We start from the raw sequence: 27,729 nt of genomic DNA, 5'->3' as shown, positions 1-27,729 counted from the left end.
AAGATTGTGTGTGTGTGTGTGTGTGTGTGTGTGTGTGTGTGTGTGTGTGTTTGTTTGGATACGAGTTTCTTGGTTTGTCTCTGCATATCTCTACATGTCTCTGTCGGTGATTATATAAATGTGTGTTTAATATGAGAAGTGCAGTGTTAGTCTAGGCTACTGAATTGTCCTTATTGACAATGTAATATACATCAATTATTTGTCAATACAGGGAGTTATCGCCAGTGAACTAGCCTCTACTGGTGCACAATGCCGTGGAGAAAGACACGAACAGGTGATAGCAAGACAGAGAGAAGCCCTTGCAGAACTTAGATCTAGAATCAAAGGCTTAGAAAAGTCCAGCCCACCAAGTAAGTCATGTTATATAAAAAGCACTGCTCTAATTAGGAGTACAATTTAGACTGTTGTCAGACACAGCTGTAGAAAACGTTGGTCCTGAAGAAAAGAATAATCCCATCTAGTTGGTATTGTTTCACTGATAACACTAACACAAGAACCTAGGATTGAATTATAGGCCTTTAAGCTATGTCATGACTGCCAATGAATTGGGAATAAATCTCAGATGAAACTCAGAACGTCATGAATCATAATTTAATTTATTTTTAGAATTAGAACAAAATTTGTTGTAAAAGTCACGACCAATTCTTTGAAAATGTCTGCAAATGTAAAATATCAATAATAAAAATGTTCTGTACCGAGAACCAAACATAACAGTGCTTGATTTGTAAATTCAATTTTTATATTTCTATACTACTTTGAAAAACACATATTTTTTTATCATTTAGTGGTTTCTTATTTCATCTATTACAGTTCCATCTCATGATCAAGCCTTGCAGCAGGTCGTCCTCCTAAAGAAAGAATTGGCAGAAATGCGGGCCCAACAAGCATCTATAACCGATGGTAGTGTTAATTTACAAGATGCAATACTAGGCCAAAAGGTTGCTGAAGCCCGTGGACAAATTCCACCTGCAGTATCAGACTCTGCCATTGAAAGGAGTGCTCGCATTGAAACACAAGAAGCTCTGGCAGAAAGTGAAAAATCAGTAAGTTAAGGATACTTTTTTCTCTTGATTATCAGTAAGTTATGGGTACTGTTTTTTTCATGTTTAACCAGTCTGCTTATTCAGGATCATATGGATTAATGAGTAAGTTAAGGGTACTGTTCATGATCAGTCATTAAGTTAGGGGTTCCATTTGTTTGTATCAGTCTTATACATTGAGGTTACTGTTCTCAAAAATAAAACAGGAAGTTACAGGTTCTTGGAAAAAATAACAAAGACCTCTGTATCACCGTTAGATGGTAGCGATATCATTGAAAGGGATCTGTTATTTTCTGTGTGAATGTATTTACCACACAAAACTATATAAATATTTACTTACAGTGGTCAAGTTAAAAAAAACATCCATATTTCTGAAACTATAGTGATACCCATCTCTCATCATTTGTGAAACCATAGCAACACCCTATTTTGTCTCTCCTCTTTTCCAGTACATGGAACTAGCCAAAGCAATCGCCAATCAACTAGACCTCGGTGAAATCCACGGTCTGCGGTCTGTTACACACTTACCCCGCGATGAACGTGAACGTTTGACCAGGGAACGTGAGAAGGCGATAGAATTGATGGTTAGCCGTCTACGTGTGTTACACCAAAGGCTTGATAGGAAGGATGAACTGCTACAAGACTATGAGAAAGACTTGGCTAGACTACGACAAGCTGAACATGTTGCCAACGAGAAGGCTATACAAGTAGAAACCTTAGCAGTAAGTAAATCTTTGTGAGCAGTAAATTTGGTTAGGGAGCCATCTAGTGGCCAAATCTGGTATACCCTTTGTTTTTCCCCATAATGTGTTGCCTGTCGCCATCTTGCCTTGCTACTTTTCTAGATCTGTGAATTTACAGATAGTCTACATGTATTTGAAGTGAAGGAAAAAATATGAATTATGTAAAATTGAATCAACATAAAACACCACACATTACTAGTGTATGCACTACCATGGCAGTAACAGCCCACTTCCTTTTCAGAAACTTTAAGTTTGATATACAAGAATGAGATACTGTTTCTCAATTTCTTTAATTCAACATTTCGTTTATTTTAATGACAAACTGAACTTTTCATTCCACTCTTTCTAAAAACTTTAAATATTGAATGTAATGCATACACCAGTGAAAATATATTATTTTTACACAATTCCTTTTATTCCTGCAAGTTGCATTGGAATGCTTTAAGGATTTATGGCCCTTGGGTCAAAGTTCATGACCCAGAGGTCATAGAGCCATACACTCCATAACTCAATGTAAAAATTAATTTAATCATATATTTGATGTACTATGACATGAAATATTGAATACATCCGAATGCTGACTAATAACTTATAATTTTCTTGCCAATAGACTGATGTACGAAGCCGTGTCGAAGAAAATCAATATTTGCGTGAAACTCTACGAAGGACACGAGAGACATTGGAACAAGAAAAGAGGTTGAACACAGCCATCAAGAATAAAAAGGTACAAAATCAATGGAAAATTGAGGTTTTAAAACTTTGTTTATGGTGCTTGATGAATTTCCACTCTAAAAACAAAATTATAGTAGTACACCCCCTGACAATGATTATTCATGTAGAGTAAAAACAAAATTATAGTAGTACACCCCCTGACAATGATTATTCATGTAGCTTTAAAAACAAAATTATAGTAGTACACCCCCTGACAATGATTATTCATGTAGAGTAAAAACAAAATTATAGTAGTACACCCCCTGACAATGATTATTCATGTAGAGTAAAAACAAAATTATAGTAGTACACCCCCTGACAATGCTGACGAGACAGTGAAAATTTGGGTATTCACTTTCCAATCTAATAATATTCATACTTTTTTGTATAATTTGGTGATTATGTCTTAAATCTTTTTAAATTATTTAAATTGCTTCAGACTTTCCACATGGAAAAAGATGAGAAGAATGTGAAGACATGGCCGAGACATAATTGCTACCATGACGACACAAGTCAAAAGAAAGACAAAAAGAAGAAGGAGCAGAAAGATACAATGCTGAGGAAGAGTTATGAAATTGAAAGTCTTAAAACAGTAAGTGTACTATAAAGGGTTTTCAAAACAGCACATTAGAAAATTTAAGGCAGTGCGTGTACTATAAAGGTGTCTAACAGTTAAGGGCATGATAGAAAATGTAAAGGCAATGAGTGTACTATAAAAGTTTCAAACCTGTATTAAATGTGTATTAACAAAATATGTAAAGGTAGTGATTGTACTATAAAAGTTTTAAGCGAGTAGGTGTACTATAAAATTCTTAAAACTGTTCGAAATTGTCACATGTTCCATGAAATCCAGGTATGGTCACAGTTATAAATTTTTGAACATGTGTCAAAATTTTGAATTTCTTACAAAATACACAATATGTGGGGTGAAGGATCCACATGAAATTATTTTCTTTTGTCAGAAGTACTTTGATTCAATAAACAGATGAAGGTCAAAGTTCAAATGCTGCAACATTTCCATTTTGTCATCAACATAATCTTTTTTTTTTTTCAAATTTCAGGAATTAACTGCCAAAGATCAGCAGCTGTGTGATACAACTGCACGGTTAATCAATTTGGAAAATAGTATGACGTCGGTAAGGAGACCATCATCTTCAGACAAAAATGGCCATCTTTAACTGCTATGAGCTGCAACAGCTGCAAACTTCCAGCATCTAACATCATTGGCGGACATTATGCATTATTTAGAATAACTGCTTTCTGCTTGGTTATCTGTATTCTTCCAGCATCTTACAATACGGCGGACATTATGCACTGTTTAGAATAACTGCTTTTTGCTTGGTTTTCTGTAAACTTTCAGTATCGTAGACACTTGTAAAGCATTGTTGTCAGAATCAAAGCATGATAGACTCATTGCTAGTTCTGTGTTTTCCAAGTTTGCCCATCTGCAAGAATATGGAACAGTGGACTGATTTTTGTATTGTAACTAGGGGTTACACCCCCTGACACAAATACTACATTTACCCCAACTCATCAAAGTATACGTCCCCGAAAAAGCAATGAATCTATCACTACACACCCTCAGATTCACACAGTGTACATCAAACAAGCAATGAGTCTATCTGTGTACACCATTAGCTTCACCCAGTTCCCAATCAGAGGCTAAGTTGTATTCACATATGTAAATCCATCAGTGAGTTGTTCTGGTCGTCAAATAATTACTTGTAAAATATTCAATTGCCTCTCATTGTGCGCTGTATGATTGAGTTTGCTTTCTGTAATCAGAAGTAATTTGCCATTTCCAAAATAAATAATGTAACTGAATTAAGGAAAGATATGCTCCAACCATATATTTAAGCTATGTGTTTTCCATGTGTGAAATACTTCCTTATCATATTTTGACAAATAATGACAAAACATTTTGTGTTCATGTTTTCCTTGTGTACTCAAACACATTATGGTTGACAAGTAATGAAAGACATTTGATTGAACTGGTGAAATAAAATCACCATAACATTTCTCGTGTTTGATGAGTGACGGGAACATATATGGCACTTTTTGGAATTGGCAAAAAATGTTGATGAAAATCTCTTTTCAAATAGATTCTAGTTCTGATAATATTTTATTATACTATGACCTGGTAATATTCTCATCTGAGACAAACTTTTAGTTTTTTGCTACAAGTGTGATTTCAACATTTCCACTCTTTGTAAATATTCTATGCAATCTTTGTATTTCTGTAAATATCCCGATGTTTCTGCTGTGTATATATTTGCTTTCATTGTTTCCATGGTAATGAGCATATAATCTTAAACTGCTTGTACACATTTCTTATATTCATTCATTTTTAATTATTAGAATTTTGTAAAATTAAATGTCCATCAGGTTTTTGAATGTAGCAAAGATGTATTTATAAATCTAGAAAAAAAAATGTAAATTATGAAGCCTGAAATTCTGAAAGCTCTTGAAATGAAATCAGATAAAAACAAAAGAATAAGTGAGTCTTAACACTGTGGTGTATATTTTTTGTAGCCTGGTAGAGATGATATGGTGGTGACAACAACTGAAACTATTGAATCCTACCACACACACCTAGAATAACAACTGAAAATCCCTACTTATGTAGTAGACTCTGCCATTTACAATGGTCGGATCATTCCAATGATGCTGTGATAGGTGTGACCAACATAAGACTTTCCTATTCCGCACATATTGTGCTTGCAGGGCATTAATATGTCCTAACAGGCCTTTTTAGTAAACTTTTTCATCCAGAATCAATTATTATTTTTTCAATGACTTATCTACTGTATGGAGACTCTAAAATGTTACTTTAGAATTCTTTGAAAAGAAAATGTAGAAGTAAGAGTACTGGTGTATTTGGTCAAGTCTAACCACAAAATATATCATAGTATTTTATGTAGACTGTAAGATGCATTGCGCCCTCACAGGCCTCCTCGCACCCGATGTGGTTAACCGATGTGTGAGGGCGCCCTGTCACTTGAAGAGACAAGCTGGTGTTGTTTTGAACCGAATCAACAACTTAGTTCATAATTGAGTTGTTGGATGTTGTATATATACTTAGTTTTCTCACTCATCAACTCAGTCAAAATCATTGGATAGCAAAAGTGACCAGACGAGTCACAATTTGGTACAGATAGTCACATGATGGGTCACTAAGCAACCAAACTCTGAGACTGCTAGATACACGACATCATAACGAATAATACAAAATGGAACTCAAAAAATTATTGCGTCACACCATCATATAGGGACTAAATGTTGAGATTATTGGACCAGTAGCTGGCAGTCCAAGCTGCTGGAACTCTCAGTAGTGGAAACTTTACCCATATGAGGCTACAGCGTGTAGCTGTTAATATTTTGACCTCCAGGATTAGTGACCTTTATTATGACCTTTGAACCTTCTCCATGACCTTAAATATGACCTATTACCTGAAACCACAAATTTGACTAAATACATGTCATGTGATTATGCCATAGTATATTCCCATAACCTTTGACCTAGCCTGTGACCTCACAGTCAGGTTGAAATTACATCTGACTGAAATCATGTGATTATGCTACTAGTATCTCCCTTGACCTAACCTTTGACCTTACAAGTTCAAAGTTCATTTTGACTAAGATTCCAGCATTCTATGATGACCAACTTTCGTAACCATCATGTAAAAACAAATTATTTTCAGATTCAATCAGCAAATTACTCCATACAGTAGAAATGTAATATCTTTAAACAAACAACAAATCTGTAGAAACCGCAAAAATTTGTTGGCAGAAATCGAGCACTGAGAAGACAAACTATTTTTACCATTTTTTTTTTAAGCGTGCAGTTTTCATGAAAAGAGTACCATTTTGTGTTTTATTTGTTAGTTTTGGAAGTAGACTATGATAGATATAACATTTCACTAAGACAAATGTAGGAATTAAAAAAGTTATTTTTGTTTTCAAATCTAGTGAAATCAAGATCATTTTTATCAGAAGTGATGTTTTTTTCTGTTTAAAATGTACAATAGATTTATCTGTAAATTATAGACAGTAGTTGATGAAAGAAAAAGAGAATAAAAAGAGGAATGTATGATGTATGCAGAGTTTATATGTATATATATGATATGTCAAGAATCACAGTACAAAATTTTGAAGTTTTTCTCTGCTAGTTTATTGAATATAAAAACCTATTTTAATTATCACGTGCAGTGTTCTCCCCGATTTATGTAATTATGGCATCATGCCGGATTCTAAATTTTGATAAAATCTTGTGTTGGTTGTCTGAGATCAAATGAAAATCATAATTCAAATTTAACTCAATCCAATTCATTTTTATGCATAAATTATATCAAAACAGTCATAAAACCCTAACCTCCCTCATCATGGTCTCCATATCAACTAACTACAGGTATTGTTGATCTCCGAGTCATCTTGTGAACAACTTTTAGGGAGAACACTTAACACTGACTGTCATTAGAAACTTCTAGACACTCTAAGTTCTTGACAATTTCCTTTTAAAAAATCTAAATTTTGTGTAAAATTTGTACTTTAATTTTGATATCATAGAGTGTAGCTCCAACTCTTGATAAAGTTACTCAGCCATTTTGAATAAGAATAAACATTTCAAATATGTAATCTCAAAACAGAAAGAAGTTGGTACTGTTTAGGACATTTCATAGTTTAGATTCAAGGAGAAATGCTTGCATTATTATCCCATTTTTTTTTGCTCCCACCTACAATTTCAAGCAATACTATTCCCATGATTCCTTGCAGTGGTCAGTGACCTATGAACTATGACCCAGTCTTTGACCTGGCAAATTGTGTGACAAAAAACTGCAAAGTAGATAGCGTGTTGTGTCCTTATGGCATTGAAAATATCTAAATTGGCAATTACAGGGTTTTAGTTTATGTTCAAGTTCAAGTTAATGTACATCAATTTATTATTATGCAAGTAGAGTGGTTGTGATCCAAGGGCTGTTTCCATAGCAACCAATAGAATCATCAGGTATATCAATTGATGGGTGTTTATATTCATTTATTCAGCTGTAGATAATGTCATGACGATGTGTAATATTATTTGATATATAATCTACAGTGTCTTGATATTTTTTTTCCATTTACAATAAATACTGATAAGTACTTTAAAGTCAGTTGTCATTGTCATATTTCTACACAATCTGTTACCATGGTAACGATTCTCACTTCAGCTAAACTCAAAATGTACAATATGTATGTATGTGTGTATGTATGTGTGTTTTGTTTGTGTGTCTGTCTGTGTACCAGGTATGTGTGTGTGTGTGTGTGTGTGTGTGTGTGTGTGACTGTGTGGACACTGACATCTGTGTGTTTTAATGTGTCTGTGTTTATGTGTATGTGTGCACACTGAGTTCTATATGTGTCTGTTTTAGTGTCTGCCCTACAGTTTCTGTGAGTGTAAACTTACGTTTCTCTATGTATATCTCTACTTCTGAGTATGAAGAATGTGTGTGTGTGTGTGTTTGTTTGTTTGTTTGGATATGAGTTTCTTGGTTTGTCTCTGCATATCTCTACATGTCTCTGTCGGTGATTATATGGATGTGTGTTTATGGCCCTTTATACTTCAACTCCCTGGGGAGCATACAGTCCATTGCAGCTTACACCATTTGTTCACCCAAATCAAATGTTTGCAAATTTATTATTAAAGATAAAATTTCTAGGCCCAGCTGACTATAACCTCATCAACGAGCTGAATACTCAAGCTAGTATATGTTTTGGAAGATTTCTTTTATGGTTGAAAGGATATTAAGCACACCTGTGTATGGCCACACATTGGCGAATCTGTTTTGCGGATGTCTTCATAAATTAGCATGTCATTAGCAACAGGTCAGTGATTGGCCAATTCATTTTGACCATGTGGCACTACAGGAACACCTGTTTCCATAAATTTTGGCACCGTACGTTGAGGGATGCTTATGATATTATATTAATCTAGTTCGGCTTGTCCACGATTTCAGGAACAGACAGGTAAGTAAAATTTAATCCCTGTAACTTCTAATTTTTACGTCGCCTTCTAAAATTTTGTTTTCGTCCACAAGACTTGAGATAGGCTACATGATTTCACTAACCTGTACCACTGTGTTATCGTGACACTCTGTGAGTCTGATTATTAACCACGGTATGTACTACATAATGATGTAATTTCATTACCAGTGCAGCTGCAATAATTGTAGCGTTTGTCGTGATTTTTTGAGGGAATTTTCTTGTGTTTGTGCTTTTTTCTCGTTCCGATGTTTACATGTAACTGGACGGCAAATGCTGTAACGACGGAAGCGATTCAGATTTCAATCTCTAAGTTGGGTGGATTTTTCTGCTAAATTAGGCCTTACCTGCCAAACTATCGGACACTTTCTAACTCCAATTAATTACGGAGCCTTCAAGACCCAAGAAATATTCACTGGGTGTACCCCCGGCCCCGGGGAGGTACCACAGCATTTTGAAACGCGTGTAGTACTATCACTTACTATTACGCGCTGACATCTCGCTCACGTTTTCAGTGTGATCTCGTCTATTTGAGTTTGCCCAACAGGAATTGTAACGTTTCTTTCGTTTAATTTTTTGTATAGTTTGAGACTAATTACAATAATTGTAGGGTTGTTTTTTTTGTTTTTTAAGTTTTCATTAATCCTGCGTTTGCGCTAAAAGTTAGTTTTTGAGTGCAAACCCTGGAAGATTAAACCCAATAATGAAAAATATAAAGGTCAAAACGAAACACCAGATACTAGAATTATTGCATCTATGTTTGGGATTAAAACAAACACGTCAGTTTTTTATTAGATCGTCAATACAAATACGTATTTTTCTAGATCTGTTGTAGAGCATTGTTTTAATATTGTATCGTAATCTAAATATTATAACCACTTGAATAGTACACAATGTCAATGCAATCGGGAAAATAATGTATTCGTGAAACAAAGTTTTTAGACAAGTGAAATAGTGTGAACAATAGTAAATGTAACATATATTACACCTACCAAAACCTAATACAACATGCAGAATTTATGGCCGGGGGGGGGGGGGGGGGAATATTTTAGTAAAAATTTCTTTGCAGCCCCACCTCATACTCACAAAAAGTCTGCCCCTTTGCATGTTTGCCTTCCAAAACTGCAACATTGACAGCCTCTGTAGCCGTGCGCCCCACCCCCAGGCTACACTGAGATACACTACATTAAAATAACGATGGCAATCAAATTCAGCCGGCATACCTAATTAATAATTTCTTTACTAAGATGTGGGCTTTGCAAGGAGAGGTCTCATATTGCACTGTATAACAACTATTTCGAGATCCTGAAGATATTTGTACAAACATTTCATTTACAATAGCATCAAATACAGCCTTCTGTGATTCTTATATAATGCATGTGAGTGCTATAAAATTTTGGGAGGGGGTAGTTGATAATTATTGCAAGTTTTTCTATTCTGGGTTTTCCAGGACTGTGCGAACCCTGTTATAATCATGTCATACAAGGTTATCCATCCAATCACATACTCCAAAACACAGACCAATTTGACAGTATATGTTTCCAATATGCAACCAATAAAAACCATTAGAATTTAATTTTATACAAAAATAAAAATTAGTACAGTAATTCAAAATAGTACAGAACTGATAGTTACGAAAATGTATTAATTCAAAGGTTACAGGGTAAAGTTCAAAGGTTACATACATAAAGTGTTGTGAATGATTATACAATAATTGGGTAACCCATAATATGTCTGCAGCCATTGCTTTTTACAATAATTTCCTTGTTTTGTCTTGAACTTTGATTTCAATCACTTGTAATTTCTCTCGTTTATCACATGTCAATTCAAATGAAAGTATATTATGGGATGGCTTATTTTACGGGTAGTCTGCCAAAATAACTTGGCAAAAATTCCTGTGAATCTATAACTTTTTAAATCACATGAACTTTATTTTAGGCTGGAATCATTAAAATAGTACTTATTTGTGAATTGATGATAAAATTGTGTGACTTTCCCGCCAAAAAATCATTTGACAAAAATCCTTCTTCACCTATAATTTTTTACAAGGTTGAACTTAATTTTAGGTTTGAATCTTAGGAAAATACATAAAAAAGAAAAGGTGCCAATATTTTCGTTCTAAAAGCAAACCCATTCACAAATACTGAAACAAATGCATTTCCAGTTACATATGGCTACCAGTTGTAGTCAAGGTGTCAGGGAAGTTTTCATAGTGTGAAGAGCGCCACCACACTATGGATGCTGGTAAATATATCAGTATGTTACAATTTCAAATTGAGTGTAATTGAACCCATGCAATAATATATGTATGATTATTGAATTGTTGAAAATCCATTATTTTATCTGACAATTCTTGCAAGAAAACTACAGCCCATTTCAAATTACCATTCAGTGACTGTTTGATACAACCACACAGAAATGAGTAAGAAACTGCATGTTCTACACTAAGATTTAGACATTATGTCTAAATGAATTGTACTATAACTAAACGCAGACACTTAGGAGGCAATGATTTGACATCTGTATTTGATGTCTGCATGGTTGTATCAAACAAAGTCACAGTAACTTGAAATGGGCTGTAAATTTCTTTCTAAATGCTCCCAGTACATTTCTCCCTCAAAAGTAGCAAAATGGTTCTTTTACCCAAGCAACAACTTTAAAAGTATTTCTGTTTTAAACAATAAATGTTAAACATTATATTCATAATAACATGTAATAACAAATGTGCCCATCTTAATTTGTTCTTTAATTAAAATCTGCACAAAATATAGTTAAAACACCAATTCACACACTCCCTGTCCACTACCAATGATACCAGTATTTGGTACAAACTTGCCTTTTTCCGTTAAATAGTTAACAATTTTTACTTTTCACTGTCTTTATTCTCCAAATAATTCAAGTTTAAAATCAATGATAAAGGAAGTAGATATATTATCTGTGATTAAGTTAATATTATAAGATATTAATTTCTGTTGTTATTCATCTTAAAAATAACATATTGCATGCTAAAATAAGATTACCGTAGTGCTATAGGAGTACCACGTGTGGCAATAACCACCACAGTAATACCACATAAGGCAATAACCACCATAGAAATACCACATGTGGCAATAACCACCATAGGAATACCATATGTGGCAATAACCACCATAGTAATACTACATGTGGCAATAGCCACCATAGTAATACCACATGTGGCAATAACAACCATAGGAATACCACATGTGGCAATAACCACCATATTCACTATTATACAGCTCTCTTTGTATCTACCATAACCTCCCCAGCATGTGGCATATCCCCATACTACACCTGGTATCTCACTATGTTCACATATCTAGACATGGTATCTCAGTATGTGATTGCTATGGTACATGTGCCACACCACCATGGGATAATCTTAGTAGATATTTATTTATACAAGGTAAAATACCGGTACATGTCCTTTTCAATCAATCACCCTGGCTCTATACAATAACTTCAGATCATTTCAACCAATCAGTTGTCAGATCATTTCAACCAATCAGCTGTCAGATCATTTCAACCAATCAGTTGTCAGATCATTTCAACCAATCAGCTGTCAGATCATTTCAACCAATCAGTGGTCAGATCATTTCAACCAATCAGTTGCCTGCAAACTATATAAAATAACTGGAATGACAGAAGTTAAACCAAATGACCACAAACAAAAAGAATTTTCAAGTGGAATAATTAAATCAACTGAAATGCTATAATTGACGTTATTATATTCATACCTCATTATAATGAACAGATTGTGAAGAAAAACGTAATAATGAAGGTGGGAGTTCTCTATATAATGAACAGATGATGGTGACCTTTCTAAAACGGACATGTTGGAAGACCCCCATATAGCAAACATGTTACAAAACTTTTTAATCTATTATAATGAACAGGTTATTTAGAAGGAAGAACTAGTCTATTATAATGAGGGTGGGAGTTCTCTATGTATAATGAACAGATGATGAGGACCTCTCTAAACCGGACATGTTGGAAGACCTCCATATAGTGAACATGTTAGGAAAGTTTTACCCTATTAATGAATATGTTAGAAGGAAGAACTAGTCTATTATAATGAGGGTGGGAGTTCTCTATATAATGATCAGATGATGAGGACCTTTCTAAACCGGACATGTTGGAAGACCTCCATATAGCGACAGTTCACCTTTAAAATGAACACATCATAGAATCAATGAATAGGATGGAAGACCTTGATCCTTATCGCAAACTAACACAGACACTTTGTATGGTTAGGAGTTCATCTACATAATGACCCTTCTATAATGTACGGGTTGGAAAGACCTCCCTATTATGAACAGATTTGGAAGAAGTCTGGAATGGTCAAGTGCCTCCTATAAGGGCATCAATGATTTCTTATTTTTCAAAAAAGGTTCACAACTTTTTATCGTGGACATCAATGACATGACAGGTCAAAACACCAAGCAACCATGTCAAACATTTTCACATTTAAAATCACATCATTGAAAATTAAAAATATAGAACTGTAAGAGATGACATGGACTGCCATCAGTTTTTGAAACAGTGTTGGCAAGTAAACATTGCCAGAGACTACACTAAGTAATTCACTGTACATTTCATTCCCGCTTTGAACAGCAACCCTAGTGGCCAAACTTATATAAACCTTTGTTCTTTTATGGATACTCGGCATATGTCATTTTGAAGTTGCTGGCACCCTCTCTAAAATGTTATATTTCATAGTAAATTTATACTTCAAGGTTCAAGTGAAAGAGCAAAGCAATGTTTTTTGGGTATTATAATTTTTCACACAAACACATTTTCCAAACTCTGGTCAAAAGTGTCTTGATTTCAGGGGAAGAGCAATACCAGCAAGAATAGCAAACAAAACATTCACAGGGGGAATAGGAACACCAGCAAGAATAGCTAAAACATTATTTTCAAAGGATTTCATTTCAGGGGGAATAGTAACAGCTGAAGGAACAGCAAACAAAATTCCAATTTTCAAAATGACAAAGTCCAGTTTGTTATCAAGAAAAATTGCAATAATAACTATATACATAATCTGATAAATCCATAAATCAATAACATAATAAAACTTGATGAAATACTGGTACCTGGTACTAACTTAATTAATTCAGATTTGTTCAATGCAAGTTTACTCACTTCATGTTCAGTAGTTTTTCATTTTCTCATTCAACATGGAATTACTCAAGAAATTTTTTTTGCACTACGACTGTTTGTTTGTTATTCTCAGACATATCTGTTTGCTATGTTTTATATCTGTGTATTCAAGGTTGGCATGAAAACTTCTGACATATGTGGTATTTTGATTGTTAAACTTAGTTTGTTCAACATTCCTAACTTCCACCTTCTTCCCACTAGCATTATACTTCGACTCTCTCACAGTCCTCGAAGCTTCGCATAAATAGCTAAAACTTAGGTTGTGTTGCTTGGGCTTCGCTTAACACGTCAACAAAAGGTTAGCCTTATGTGATCGATGTGGGCACACAGTACAGGGATACTGGGATACTAGTATACGAACGAGTTCAGATATCCAGTAGATGCATACAAAACAACCCAAGTTTTAGCTATTTATGCGAAGCTTCGAGGACTGTGAGAGAGTCTACATTATACTATATTTGAATCTGAAATAGTGGCACAAGCTGAGTCTATAAGCTATTAGACTTTCTCACAGTCCTCAGAGAATCACATCACTAAAAGGGCTGTTTTGTATGTACCAATACCTACTGCATAATTTGTACTGTGGGCCATCATCGACTACAAAGGGCTAATCATTTGTTGACGTGCAATGACATCACAATAACAGGTGTTGCAGTAACACATCAACAAATGATTAGCCCTATGTAGTCGATGATGGCCCACAGCACAATGATATTCTAGTATAATTATTCGGTAGATATTGGTACATACAAAACAGCTAATAGCAATGCTCCCCAGGACTGGTGAGAGAGTCTAATAATTTGACTTGAGTGAAAATATTAGTGCATAAATTCTTGATTAAACTGTACTATACTAGTACATGTAAAATGTTAATATTGATGCATGTCTTTGACGACACTAAAATTATATTCTGGTATTGTTAGTACACTAGATATTAAACATAATATCCATGAAAATGATACTTCGCAATCATGCTGCTCTTTCATGTGCAATGAACAATCTGATTTAATTTGCATATCATTTGCATGTAGGTATGCAATAATGTTTTTGGGTATTGCACTGTAGTGAAAATACCACTACTATGTGCATGTGACTATGCAAGTAATCCCTGGTACATATGTATTGCACTGCAGTGAAAACACCAGGTCTGGGTTCTACCAAATAGCAATTGATGGTTATTATGCGTCAGAATTCAACAGAAATCTTAAATTGACAACCTATGAAATGTATAAACTCAGCTTGTGCCCCTTTAATATAAAATACAATTTTTCTTTCATAATTGAAAATTTGGTTATTTGATAAGCTTTCAATACAAGGTTTAATATTCTTCCCTTTACAATGCAAGGTAGAGATTATGTTATTTGTTCCAAGTAAATATTCTAAATTTTGTTCTTTAGACATTATCAGGGTTAATACCTATCCATGGATACCATTACAAAAATATACTATGCAATCCTGCAACCCAGGGTGTTACGCTTGCAAGACTACATCAGTTGTCAGGGCAACATGGTATTATTACAAAAGTATACTTTAAAATGCTGCTAACTGGAGTATTATGCTTGCAAGCAGAAAAGTCAGTTGTCAGGGGTAACATGATATTATTACAAAAACATACTAAGTGATTCTAAATGATTGGTAGGATGTTGTACATGATTATCACTAAAGTAAACTTTTTGCCCTATATCCTACACATATCTTGTCTAGTTTGCAACCACCGAAATCGAGAATTAGGGTAAGTCTAAAATCCAACGTTGGAATCCCATATTTTCACATTAGTGTTACTTATCTGTCATGCCATATAAGGACTTAGCTCAAAGATGGAAGATAAAATGATTCTGTGTTCGAGTTGTTGGGTTAAAATCTACAAAATTGTTTGTATTACCACATACATAGTTTGTTATATTTGACTGTGTTGTGTTGCCCTATCAGCCAACATTCTTTGACTGTTTGGGCAAGCTAACATGTTGTGTCTTAGACTAGCGTAGGCGCTACGATACCAGGTCTACAGTTTTCAGGGTGTGCCACGGTTTGTTATGTTGTTTCACAAACAATAATTTAAAAACAAGTTAAGAAATGTCAAGGTTACCCAAATATAAACAAAAAAGTGTTACACCATTGTGTTAAAACATCTCCAACTTAAAGATCCAAGGTATTTTTTTTATTAGAAACTAAAACGAAGTTGTAGACGCCATAAAATAATTAGACCACGACCCATTTTTATACGCCAATATTTCTATACTACATTGTCTTAGCTATATATCATTAAAAAATTTTGTTCATAACCAGTCAAGCTTGTTGCCGTTGGATACGACAAATTCAAAACATTTGCATATTAATTCAAGATGTTTTGGAATTGTGATTGTTTTTCTTTAAACGCCTGTCTTCTAACTTTTTTCTCCTCTTCTTCTTTTTTCTTTTCTTCTTGCTCTGCCCGGATTTCCTCTTCAAATTTTTTATCCCTTGATTGTTCGTCGATCTGAAATCAGACAAATTGTTAATTTCATGAAGACAGAGTTTCAAAGAAAGCTCACAAGTAATTTTTTTCTAAAATGCAAGGTTTACTCTACACATTGCATTCCTTCCATCCCATACAGCTTTTTTTCTGAATTACAAGACATGGATATTGAAAGTTGCCATGTTTAACAACTAATATTATAACTAGGAAAAGCCCATAAGCTGGCACAGGGTAGATTCAATTGTGACTGGCTGCCTCATGATGATATTGTAGATAGCGCCCTCTGTGGAGGATGCACATAGTATATAGAACACACATGCGTAGTCATTGCGCCGCAATGCATCCTTGGATAAAACCACCTAAAGAAATTGCATAGTATATAATGTAGTACACGCATGCGTACTAGTCATTGAGCCATTACGTGGCTGCTTCACAGCCACTGCATGAGCTATTTCAAGATGGACAAGCCTAGCTGCAGTTTCTAGGCTAGCAGGTTTGTAGTCAGTAAGGTATGCTGTGACGGGGCGCCCTCACACATCGATCAACCCCTCTCATGCCAGTGAGGGTGGAGCGATAAAATCATAATAATACTTTCACATGAAGAGAAATGGCAGATCTCCAATGTCCATGTGTGTATTTGTTAAAATAAACATGTCAGAGTTTGTTCTCGACATGCATATTATATGCTGGTCACTATGCAAACCAATATGCAAATTAGTCACCATCGTTAAAAACCATCCTGGGGAGAACACTGTAAGAATCATAATTTTTTAGGGGCATGAAAAAATTGAAAACTAAAGTAGATTTTACCAACTCATCAGGCTATAAAATCACTGGTTCTCAAATTACTGTTATTTAACAGTGGTACTAGTGGGAGCTAAAACTTATAAAACATATTTAGTTTATTTACAACAACTCGAAATATACCTTTGCTGAAAAGAAGTCTGCAGCTCCTTTGACGCCCTCTTTGTCTACATCTATTTCTGTTAATCTGGCAAGTTCACTTAGTCCGCTACCAACTTCTAGTTCTCCAGCAGCTGCTTTCCTAAATATCAGTAAAAACTGAAAAATAGAACAGTATAACAGTACAAATAAGTCTGACTTCTATGGTTCCAATCTAAAATAAAGTTGAAATAAGCCAAGAAATTCAAGTAAACAAGAATTTGTGTCAAATAATTTTAGCCAGAAAGTAACACAATTTTATCATAAATTTACAAATAAGTCTGACTTCTATGGTTCCAATCTAAAATAAAGTTGAAATAAGCCAAGAAATTCAAGTAAACAAGAATTTGTGTCAAATAACTTTAATTGGAAAGTAACACAATTTTATCATAAATTTACAAATAAGTCTGACTTCTATGGTTCCAATCTAAAATAAAGTTGAAAAAAGCCGAGAAATTCAAGTAAACAAGAATTTGTGTCAAATAACTTTAATTGGTAAGTAACACAATTTTATCATAAATTTACAAATAAACCTGATTTCTATGATTACATGCTAAAATAAAGTAAGGCGAGTCTTAAATTTACAGAAAAAACAAGAATTTTATACAATAACTTTAGCAGGACACTGAAGTTTGGTGAACTTACTTCTCTGTAACTAATTTGACCATCATGATCCTCATCAACTGTAGCAATCATTTCTTTCAAACCAAGATGTGTTTGTGGTGCTCCAAGCTTCTCCATCATGTGTTTTAATTCTTCAAAATTGATAAATTTATCATTATCGACATCGTATCTGCAAAATTCAAAACATCAATCATATAAATCACTCAAAACAATAAATTGTTATATATTTTTATGCATGCTGTAAAAAGGTATGAAGACATAACACAGTCCTATATTATTGCAAGGTTTAGGCAAAAAAACTGCCCCACTATTTAAAGCTTACAACCTTAAAATGAATATATGCAAACGTTCAAAATCCATCACGACAAGATTTCTGTACACAGATATCCGAGGTCTTTGCGTATTCCCTGCAGCATTTTACTGGGAAAAGAATGAAAGTAGCTAATTTACATAACAATGTGGCCATTATTATGCAAATTAGACAGCATGATGAGGAGATTTCGTGTGACGAAAACTGTATGGGTATGTAGTTTTTTTTACATGAGTATTGACTAACATAAAATATAGTGAATTGAATTACGTGCAAGTCAATGTACGGTTGTTTATTCACACAGACTGCTCAAGCAATGACTCATCCCATGAATCATGGCAGAGATGATTTTCCTGTCTTTGCAAATAATTTCACCTTTTTTTTTCTATGATGCGTGTCTGTAAAAATACATGTAATGAAATATTCATACATTTTACCATTACTAGCTAAGTCAACGAACTATATGGTACATACTATTTGTCATGTGGGTACCCACAGTTGACATTGTTGGGATTTTAAGGGGACTATTAATGTGTTAATACTTTACTATCAACTAGATGTACATCAGTAGGTTGTGTAAACACAGGTAGCCGTACCATCTGGGTCTTAGCTTCTATTCGAAGTATCATTTTCCATCAATCTAAACAAATTTTCGTTTCTTTTCAAAACTACCTGAAAAAGGTATGTGTTGCCTCCAAAATAACCAAAGCCAATTTCGTTTTCCATTTCCATTGTAAAAATTCTCTCCCTCCAAAACTATATATCAAGTTATTATTTTCACATCAAGACTATGGAAACAGAATTCTTGTCCTCCCGCCAAAACTATGAGAACAAAATTTCTGCTTTCCCTCAAAATCTATCTGAGCAAAATTTTTATTTTTTTCAAAAAAAAACAAAAAAAATTTTGTTTTCCCTCCAAAATTATAAGACCAATTGAATTATTGTCTTCCTTCTGAACAAACAATTCCCTCGTCTTTTCGTACAAAAACATCAAAACAAAATCCCTGTTTTCCCTCTAAAAATATACCTGAACAAAATTATCGTTTTTCTGTTCCAGACTATACATTTAAATCTCGTTCTCCTTAAAGATTCTCGTTTTCTCCACTAAATTTCCTCTCCAAAAAACAATGTCCCAAAATTTTATTGTATTATTTTTTGACAAATCTCAAATTCACTTTTACAGAATAGATTATTTATTAAATGATTTAAATGACATTTTACATTTTCATAATATTGAACCCTAATTTTTTTTAATTTTTTCACTCATTCCTTTGAGACTCATTCTAGTAATGATGACATAAGCTTCATAACCAAAAGTACCTATTTTTGTAAGGAATCTAAATATACTCAATTTGTTGATGAAATAATGTTCAATTTGTCAAATGTGTAAACAGCTGATTTTAGGTTGGCAGCTATCTACCAAATTTATTGCTGTACATGCAGACTACGTGTTCACATGTACTTTGTAAATCATTACATTTTCCTGACAACAAGTAGGTGACACACTGCGACTAATTTAGTCATGGTAGATAGTACTTTTAGCATTTTGAAGAATTTTTGTCTTGTATTGCCTTCTCCAGGGGGAGAGGATATACTGCCCAAATTTTCAGACGGTGTCGTGCAGCCGAAGTTCAAAACATGTACCCATGAAAACATGAAGACATTTCTCAATTTATCAACCTATAAATATAACTTCTAACAGCTGTGATCAGCCTCACTTTCAAACTGTTTTAATATGATGCAATGTACACTTAGATCAATCAGCATTAGTGTAGTTCTCACATACGAATTATAACAGACAATTGTAGGCAAACAGGTTCACGAGTCCACACAAATCAGTCACTTTACAGTCAACTCTGGTTCCTTCTATAATGATATGATCCATACATTAATATATAATGAATAATACATGAGACCACTGTGACAATGACATCATCACCATCATATGTATATGTCAACATTAAGTTAATAAGGTTATATAGTTGCAATAGTACAACACAACGACATGAGCCTCACCGAATATAATATCTTCGTTTGACATAAATTCACAGTTTAAGTCGGTGTCCTTAGGTGACTACGCTTTTAAGCTGGGTGAAATTTATAAGTGTGGATGCATTTGGACGAACTCTGGTTGTGATGAACTTGATGATGATGATCACTGCAGGAAAACCGTTAGTCTGTATGTCAAAGTCTGTATGCCAACTGTGGTTTCCAACTGTGAATTCAGGTGTAAATCATAACGATACTGTATTAGGTGTATAGGAATTTAGATTAGGAAACCGTAATCTAATTTCAGGTTAGAATTTTTGAGTATACGACCATTATGGCAAAACGCCAGGCGTGATAGGGGAAAAACGATTACAAATCCCCACGTGATTGGATTCTAGGCAACCGCCAACCATTTTGAAGTCATGTTGAAGATGGGTGAAATGTGGGCATGGTTCAATAACCAGCTTATCAGTGTTACAATTTAAAATCAGTCTAGAGTTCGGTCACATCAACTCTGGTTACTGTAATGTGAACCTAGAATGTTTATAGGCTTGGTGTAAGGAAACAAGATATAACATAACCAAGTCAACATTTAAACTTTACATAGTGATACTGCAAATTTTAATAAATCGATGTTATTTTTATTGAAAAATTTTAGGTCAAGACCTGTATTTTACAATAGTAAACAAAACACAGCATTGGCAAATAGATGAAAAATTCCTTAGTACTCAACTGTTGTCACGGTTTCATTGGTGACCCCTTGACAAGTAATAAAGGAACTCTGATGTTTTGCTACTTTAGCACACAAGTCACGTTTTTGCTAAGGTGTCAGTGAGGGCAGGACTGGATGCCAATGTGGTTTCTAACTAAACCACTGTGAGTGGAAGTGTAAATGGTAACGATACTGTATAGGAACTAGACTATGTGAGTGGAGGTGTAAATGGTAACGATACTGTATAGGAACTAGACTATGTGAGTGGAGGTGTAAATGGTAACGACACTGTATAGGAACTAGACTATGTGAGTGGAGGTGTAAATGGTAACGATACTGTATAGGAACTAGACTATGTGAGTGGAGGTGTAAATGGTAACGATACTGTGAGTGGAGGTGTAATTGGTAACGATACTGTATAGGAACTAGACTATGTGAGTGGAGGTGTAAATGGTAACGATACTGTATAGGAACTAGACTACAGTGAGGGGGAAATCTCTCATGATTTTCAAAAAAGTTATGCTGTTATTGTTAATGTGGTTGGAAAACCCTGTAAAATTGTCTGGGGCGTCAACTAGAATCTGCCTTCCTTCAAGCTTATAATCCATATAATACATAATGAACTCGGGGAGAAATCTGGCGAAAAGACCAATTTCCTACACCTCAGGTAGTATCCACCTGTTTGACAAAATATAACACTTGCAGTACCCATAAACTAACACAGAAATTACAATGAAGATGAAAATTGTATAAAAATATAAATAAACTTATTAGCCTGACATACATGGTATCCATGACAATAAAAATACCAGATATTAAATCTGAAATGTCTAGAAATTGGCAGGCTATCTGGTATAAAAATTCTGTAAAACTTTATTTAAGGTAACAAATTTAATTTGTAACTTCCACTACTGTACTTTATGATACTATACACTGTATGGTATTATATTTCATACCATAATCACATGGAATAACTTTGATGGGTTATAAATAATTAAGAGTGGTTAAACCACTTGCCTCCTCAACCACTGAGGCCAGGGTTCGAACCCATTAGGGTTTGATTACATTTACCACGCTGAAAGTAAGAAGGATGTTGTTCAGTTTGAATCTACCAAACAATGCAGGTTTTCCTGGGTATTCCAGGTTCTTCCTGCATTAACAATGAAGCCATGAGGATTGGCCCTTACTGGACTTCTTGGGAGACAAGTGTTTATATACTTAAAGAATTATCCAGTATAAATAACGATTAATATATAAGTAACAAACTATTCATGGTGACTGGTTTCTGGGATACTGATGTAGGGTACCTAGTAGACTCTCTTACAGCCCTCGGAGCTTCGCTTTACTAAAATTAAAGCTAAACGAATTATTTTGTATGTACCGATGCCAGCTAATTAACCGTACTCGAATATCCTTGTACTGTGCGCCCTCATCGACCATGATAGAGATAACCATTCGTTGACGTGTGACTGCGACGCTCCGTGTTATCGCGAAGCCTCGGACTTCGCAATAACACGGAGCGTCGCAGTCACACGTCAACGAACATATATCTCTATGTGGTCGATGAGGGCGCACAGTACAAGGTTGTTCGAGTACGATGGAGTACGTTATGTAGATGGTATCGGTACATACAAAATAATTCATTTAGCGTCGATTTTAGTAAAGCGAAGTTCCGAGGACTGTGAGAGAGTCTAGGTACCTAGCTACAGACTTGGCTATACTGAATTGACAAATGATTGACATTGCCAAGTCAGACAACCAAGTCTCTAGGCTAGGTATACTACATTATATAGGGTAGATTAAAACATATGTATATGAAAGTTTAGGGTAGATGAAAATATACGTATATGAAAGTTTAGGGTAGATGGAAACATATGTATTTGAAAGTTTAGGGGAGATGAAAACATATGTATTTGAAAGTTTAGGGGAGATGAAAACATATGTATACGAAACTTTAGGGGAGATGGAAACATACGTATACGAAAGTTTAGGGGAGATGAAAACATACGTATACGAAAGTTTAGGGGAGATGAAAACATACGTACATGTATATGAAAGTTTAGGGCATGACAATAATTATATGTATTATGTATATGAAAGTTTGGAGTCATAGAAATGATATTATCACAAGATATGAAACTGCTTTTCATGACAACAGGAAACTGTCCAACATGTTTTGGTATCGACTTCCTCTCAAAGATATGTTATTATATATATAATATAGAAATGATGAGTAATGGAAATACGAACCATCAACATATTTTTTTGTATTAAAAAAATCAAAATTAAACTATGATTAAAATATCAAATCATTATAGATTTAATGGCATCATAACTATTTTGTCAGATTTGCTGATCTGGTGATTCTCTGTTAACAGGGTGAAAGCTGATCAGAACTTTCAGAAACTCTTTGAGTTGAGTTTTGTTGAGACCATCCAATTTTCAGTTGTGTTTTTATGTTTTACTGACCTTGTGATTCTCAGCTGTTTAACAGGATGAAAGCTCGTCAGAACATTTCGAAACTCTCTGAGTTGAGTTTTGTTGAGACCATCAAGCTTTCAGTTGTATTTTGTCATTTCGTTATAACGCATTTTTATGATTTGTTTACGAGTCATTTATAATTATTATGCATGTATCAGTCTAGTGCTAGCCATGCACTGAATCTCAATAGATGACTCAATACCAGGCTAATCACAAAGTGGAATGGACTGAAAGCTTTTAGCAAAAATCAACTTGACTTTTTAATTTTGAATCTGACGTGATGAAACAAGTCCAGCATAAAAAATACATGTACAAAGATTGGCCTTGTAACCCGGATCCAACCAATGAGTTTGAACGGATGCAATAAAGTATGGTAGCCATGACATTTACACAGATAGGACAAGGCCCTAGATCTATCTAGGGCCTTGAACTCAAATATGTGTAGTCTAAAGGCTATCTATGGCTTCAAATCTCTTCTCACCAAAGAAATATTTTGAAGCCACGGATAACCGCTAGACTAGTCACTCTGAAGAATGAATGAAGTATGCTGTTGACAAAGTCAAAGTCAAAGTCAAACTCACCACATAGCCTGTTTATAAATTTAATAAATCACAATCTGTGATTTTGTTTCACTGTCACTAACCGCTCATAATGCTACCGAGGGGAAAACAAAACTCAAAATGCCTGGATTCTACTGGCTATATCAACGACAACTGATTTAACCATGCCCCCAAAATGGCAGTTATCAGGAAGCAGGAATGTTTGTAGAGATTTACATAATATTCCCCATATGTAAATTATGTTGCTCTTGTGCACATCTCAATGAGGGCACATCTACATACTGACTTCATTTGAATAGAGTTAATTAGGCTGACTGTATGTTATCACTCCCCATTGTGTCCAATCAGTTTGAGTGCATCTTCTAAAACCAATCAGTTTTAACATACAAATTTCAAACTACATTAACTGAATGTCGTCGATAGCTTTACACATGGTTAGTGAAGCAACATCACATATTGCTCTGTACACAGGCTACTCATAACATCACTTATAGACAGGCCAAGCTAAGATCTTTGGACTGTATGCTCTCCAGGGAGTTGAGGAAGTATAAAGGGCCGCTGTGTCGCTATAGATCCATGCCAGGGGTAATCATTGTAAAGTGCTTTGAGCACAGAGTGGGAAAGTGCTATATAAAAACCAACATTATGATTATAATATGTTTCAAGAATATGGTTAACTTAAAGATTAAATCAGATGATCTGAGTGGGCAAAAATTATGGTCCTTAGTATTTACTGAAAAGATGATCCTTCACTCTATGTAAATATGTAAGAACAAAGATGTGGTTATGTGTGGTGATTGTTTACAGCATGGAGGTTACAGGTCTCCCCTTATACCTCCATGTTTATAGTTACACTGATAATACAACGCTATCAATCTTTTATCTCCATGTCAAACCAGTTACCATGTATGGACTTGTTATGTGGTGACAAGATTAATGTAAACATTAAGATCACATGAATGTTGTTAGTATAGTATATAGTACTGCACCAATCTGATTAAAATCCGATGTAGTGTACACGTCGTGATTTCTTTTTGGCTGTTACGTTTACTGTCATTTGTTCTTTTGTGAATTCAATACCATAGATTTTCCCAAACCCAATCTCATAAGAATCCATCTTACAATATAACACTCAAGTTCGAAATTAAAATGAGAACCACCAGCAATAACGATAACATTGTTGTCTGTGCTCTGTGTTTGTGCTCTTTTCAAAACAGAGCGCTCTGAAGTATTGTTTTGCCACATTACACATTTTCATTGGTTGAGTGAATTCACTCGGCACTTTCATATGACTCAGAAAAACCTATGGTATTGTGTCAGATGTATGTAACGAATGCTCACAAAAACCAAACAACAGTAAACGTAACAGCCAAAAAGAAATCACAACTTGTACACTACATCGGATTTTGATCAGATTGAGTACTGTACATCATATTTGGCATAAAACATTTGAAAAAATACATAATTCATGACCAAAAAATAGAAATACAACAATACATACACTAACTATAATAGTAAATATGTTAATCTATAAGAAAATACAAATGATTGTGGTAAACAGCACAGTGATAAATTAACCCAAACTATTGGCAATGAATCTATATCCCCAGTCCCTATTCATTAAATACATTGCTCGTTGGCTCGATGGTTTGCATTATGTATGAGAATATAGTCCCTCTATGGTAGAGGGACCGTGATGAATATTTCATGTATGAACTTAATTCTGGCATTAGATGTATCGTTATTTCAACATTGTAGTAGAGTATGGAGTGGATCGCCTACAACCTGGTTGGTACATATAGTGCACACAGTCTACAGGGTCAGTACACATAGTGTACACAGTCTACAGGGTCAGTACACATAGTGTACACAGTCTACTGGGTCAGTACACATACAAATGTAGTGTACACAGTCTACAGGGTCAGTACACATAATGCACACGGTTTACAGGGTCAGTACACATCATAGTGCACACAGTCTACAGGGTCAGTACACATAGTGCACACAGTCTACAGGGTCAGTACACATAGTGTACACAGTCTACAGGGTCAGTACACATAGTGTACACAGTTTACAGGGTCAGTACACATAGTGCACACAGTCCACAGGGTCAGTACATATAGTGTACACGTCACAGTCTACAGGGTCAGTACACATAGTGTACACAGTCTACAGGGTCAGTACACATATAGTGTACACAGTCTACAGGGTCAGTACACATAGTGTACACAGTCTACAGGGTCAGTACACATAGTGTACACAGTCTACAGGGTCAGTACACGTAGTGGACACAGTCTACAGGGTCAGTACACGTAGTGGACACAGTCTACAGGGTCAGTACACATAGTGCACACAGTCTACAGGGTCAGTACACATAGTGTACACAGTCTACAGGGTCAGTACACATAGTGTACACAGTTTACAGGGTCAGTACACATAGTGCACACAGTTTACAGGGTCAGTACACATAGTGCACACAGTCTACAGGGTCAGTACACAGTGTACAGTCTACAGGGGCAGTACACAGTGCACACAGTCTACAGGGTCAGTACACATAGTGTACTGTGTACACAGTTTACAGGGTCAGTACACATAGTGTACACATGCAGTCTACAGGGGCAGTACACAGAGTGCACACAGTTTACAGGGTCAGTACACATCATAGTGCACACAGTCTACAGGGTCAGTACACATTACAGTCTTTCTTGTTATTATGTAAGGTGAATAAGCTGCTCTATGTTACATCACTGGAATGCATGGTGTTTATAGTACACAATACAATAGTCAATAGTACAAATCTGTTACCAATGTCCTATTATTATTGGGACTAATCTTCTCTTTTCTTGTCTTGAGAAAGTTAGTCTATTTACACCATGGTCTGCGATTTTGTTTTACAGTCTCACCATGGAAGTCTAACCACATGAACCATGGGTGATACTTCAAACTCGGATTCAAAAGATGTCAATATGTAAATTGTACCATCACTGAGCTAAACACAAGAGTGACATACAAGTAATTCATATAATACTAGAGTGAATGTTAGGTCAATATCTACAGCATGCTGATTGAGGGCATGACTAAGTTAATCAGTTGCCATTGATAGCACATTACAATGTAAACAGGCTATGAGAAAGTTAACACTGCCAAAGTTTCACTTCTCTGGCAAAACTTATAAGTTTTCCCAGTAAAGCAGGAAGTGTTATCAAATACTTCTATATACTACATCCTGGCTATGTATATAGTATATTTTATTTTGGAGGTGATCTGATTTGAACAATTTGGACATTAGAATGCACATGCATACCATTTAGTTAGAGATACAACATTCCTGCCACTAATCTTGCTATTAGCCAGCACTCGGGGTTGAGAAGCCTGATAAGGCAGAAAAAATTCATGACATTATCTGACACTCTAATCTACCTACAACAGGCAATTTCTTTTATGTAATGGGCTAAACTCCAAGTGTGTGTGTGTGTGGGGGGGAGGGGGGGGCTTGTTAATTTTTGCTAAATTTAGAAAATCACTCAATAGCCGGAATTGTCATGACTGCATTCTCAAGACTGTTTTTACAACCCACAAGAGTGGCTATATATGAATCCCTTCAAAATATTTTGAGTTCAAAAATTAACTGTACATTTTGTGAAAATATAATAGTTGGAAGATGACAAGTTTAATTAATTGATTTCATGCTTGATTTAAGTTAATTACTTTTGTGAGCAGGTGGTCCCAGTCTTAATGCATTGTGTCTACACTGTACATTTAGTCATAATTATTTAGTTTTTATGCACTTGCTGGTATATAAATATCTGATGTTGACTCATTTTTGAAATGTGATGACAGTATTTAAGTAACATAATGACAGAAAATATGTATTTCCTGGATACATTTATTGTAAGAAAAATTTCCGGCTGGAGCAATTTTATACCAACAGAATTTTACCAACCGAACCCAGTAGTTTATAATTTT

At 34.9% G+C, this 27,729-nt stretch overlaps 2 protein-coding genes across 4 annotated transcripts in view; one reads left to right on the top strand and one right to left on the bottom strand.

The window, feature by feature from the left end:
- LOC144451149 (forkhead-associated domain-containing protein 1-like) overlaps positions 1–7,640 on the top strand; it is a 37,334-nt gene extending 29,694 nt beyond the window's left edge. For all 3 annotated transcript variants that reach the window (XM_078141932.1, XM_078141931.1, XM_078141930.1), the window contains 7 exons: positions 212–350; positions 811–1,043; positions 1,490–1,762; positions 2,394–2,507; positions 2,934–3,086; positions 3,556–3,630; positions 5,027–7,640. In XM_078141932.1, coding sequence (XP_077998058.1) covers positions 212–350; positions 811–1,043; positions 1,490–1,762; positions 2,394–2,507; positions 2,934–3,086; positions 3,556–3,630; positions 5,027–5,095 — 1,056 coding nt within the window. In that variant the 3' untranslated portion in view covers positions 5,096–7,640. The remainder of the gene's footprint in view (positions 1–211; positions 351–810; positions 1,044–1,489; positions 1,763–2,393; positions 2,508–2,933; positions 3,087–3,555; positions 3,631–5,026) is intronic.
- Positions 7,641–14,372: 6,732 nt separating this feature from the next.
- LOC144451367 (EF-hand domain-containing protein D2-like) overlaps positions 14,373–27,729 on the bottom strand; it is a 14,554-nt gene continuing 1,197 nt past the window's right edge. Inside the window, exons 2-4 of the mRNA XM_078142185.1 lie at positions 17,733–17,880; positions 17,073–17,207; positions 14,373–16,166 (exon numbers count right to left, since the gene is read on the bottom strand). Coding sequence (XP_077998311.1) covers positions 16,023–16,166; positions 17,073–17,207; positions 17,733–17,880 — 427 coding nt within the window. The 3' untranslated portion in view covers positions 14,373–16,022. The remainder of the gene's footprint in view (positions 16,167–17,072; positions 17,208–17,732; positions 17,881–27,729) is intronic.

Source organism: Glandiceps talaboti, chromosome 21 (genome assembly GCF_964340395.1).
Source record: "Glandiceps talaboti chromosome 21, keGlaTala1.1, whole genome shotgun sequence".
Taxonomy (NCBI): domain Eukaryota; kingdom Metazoa; phylum Hemichordata; class Enteropneusta; family Spengelidae; genus Glandiceps; species Glandiceps talaboti.
The sequence above is the reverse complement of the archived record's forward strand: the minus strand, read 5'-3'. Positions and strand labels throughout refer to the sequence as shown.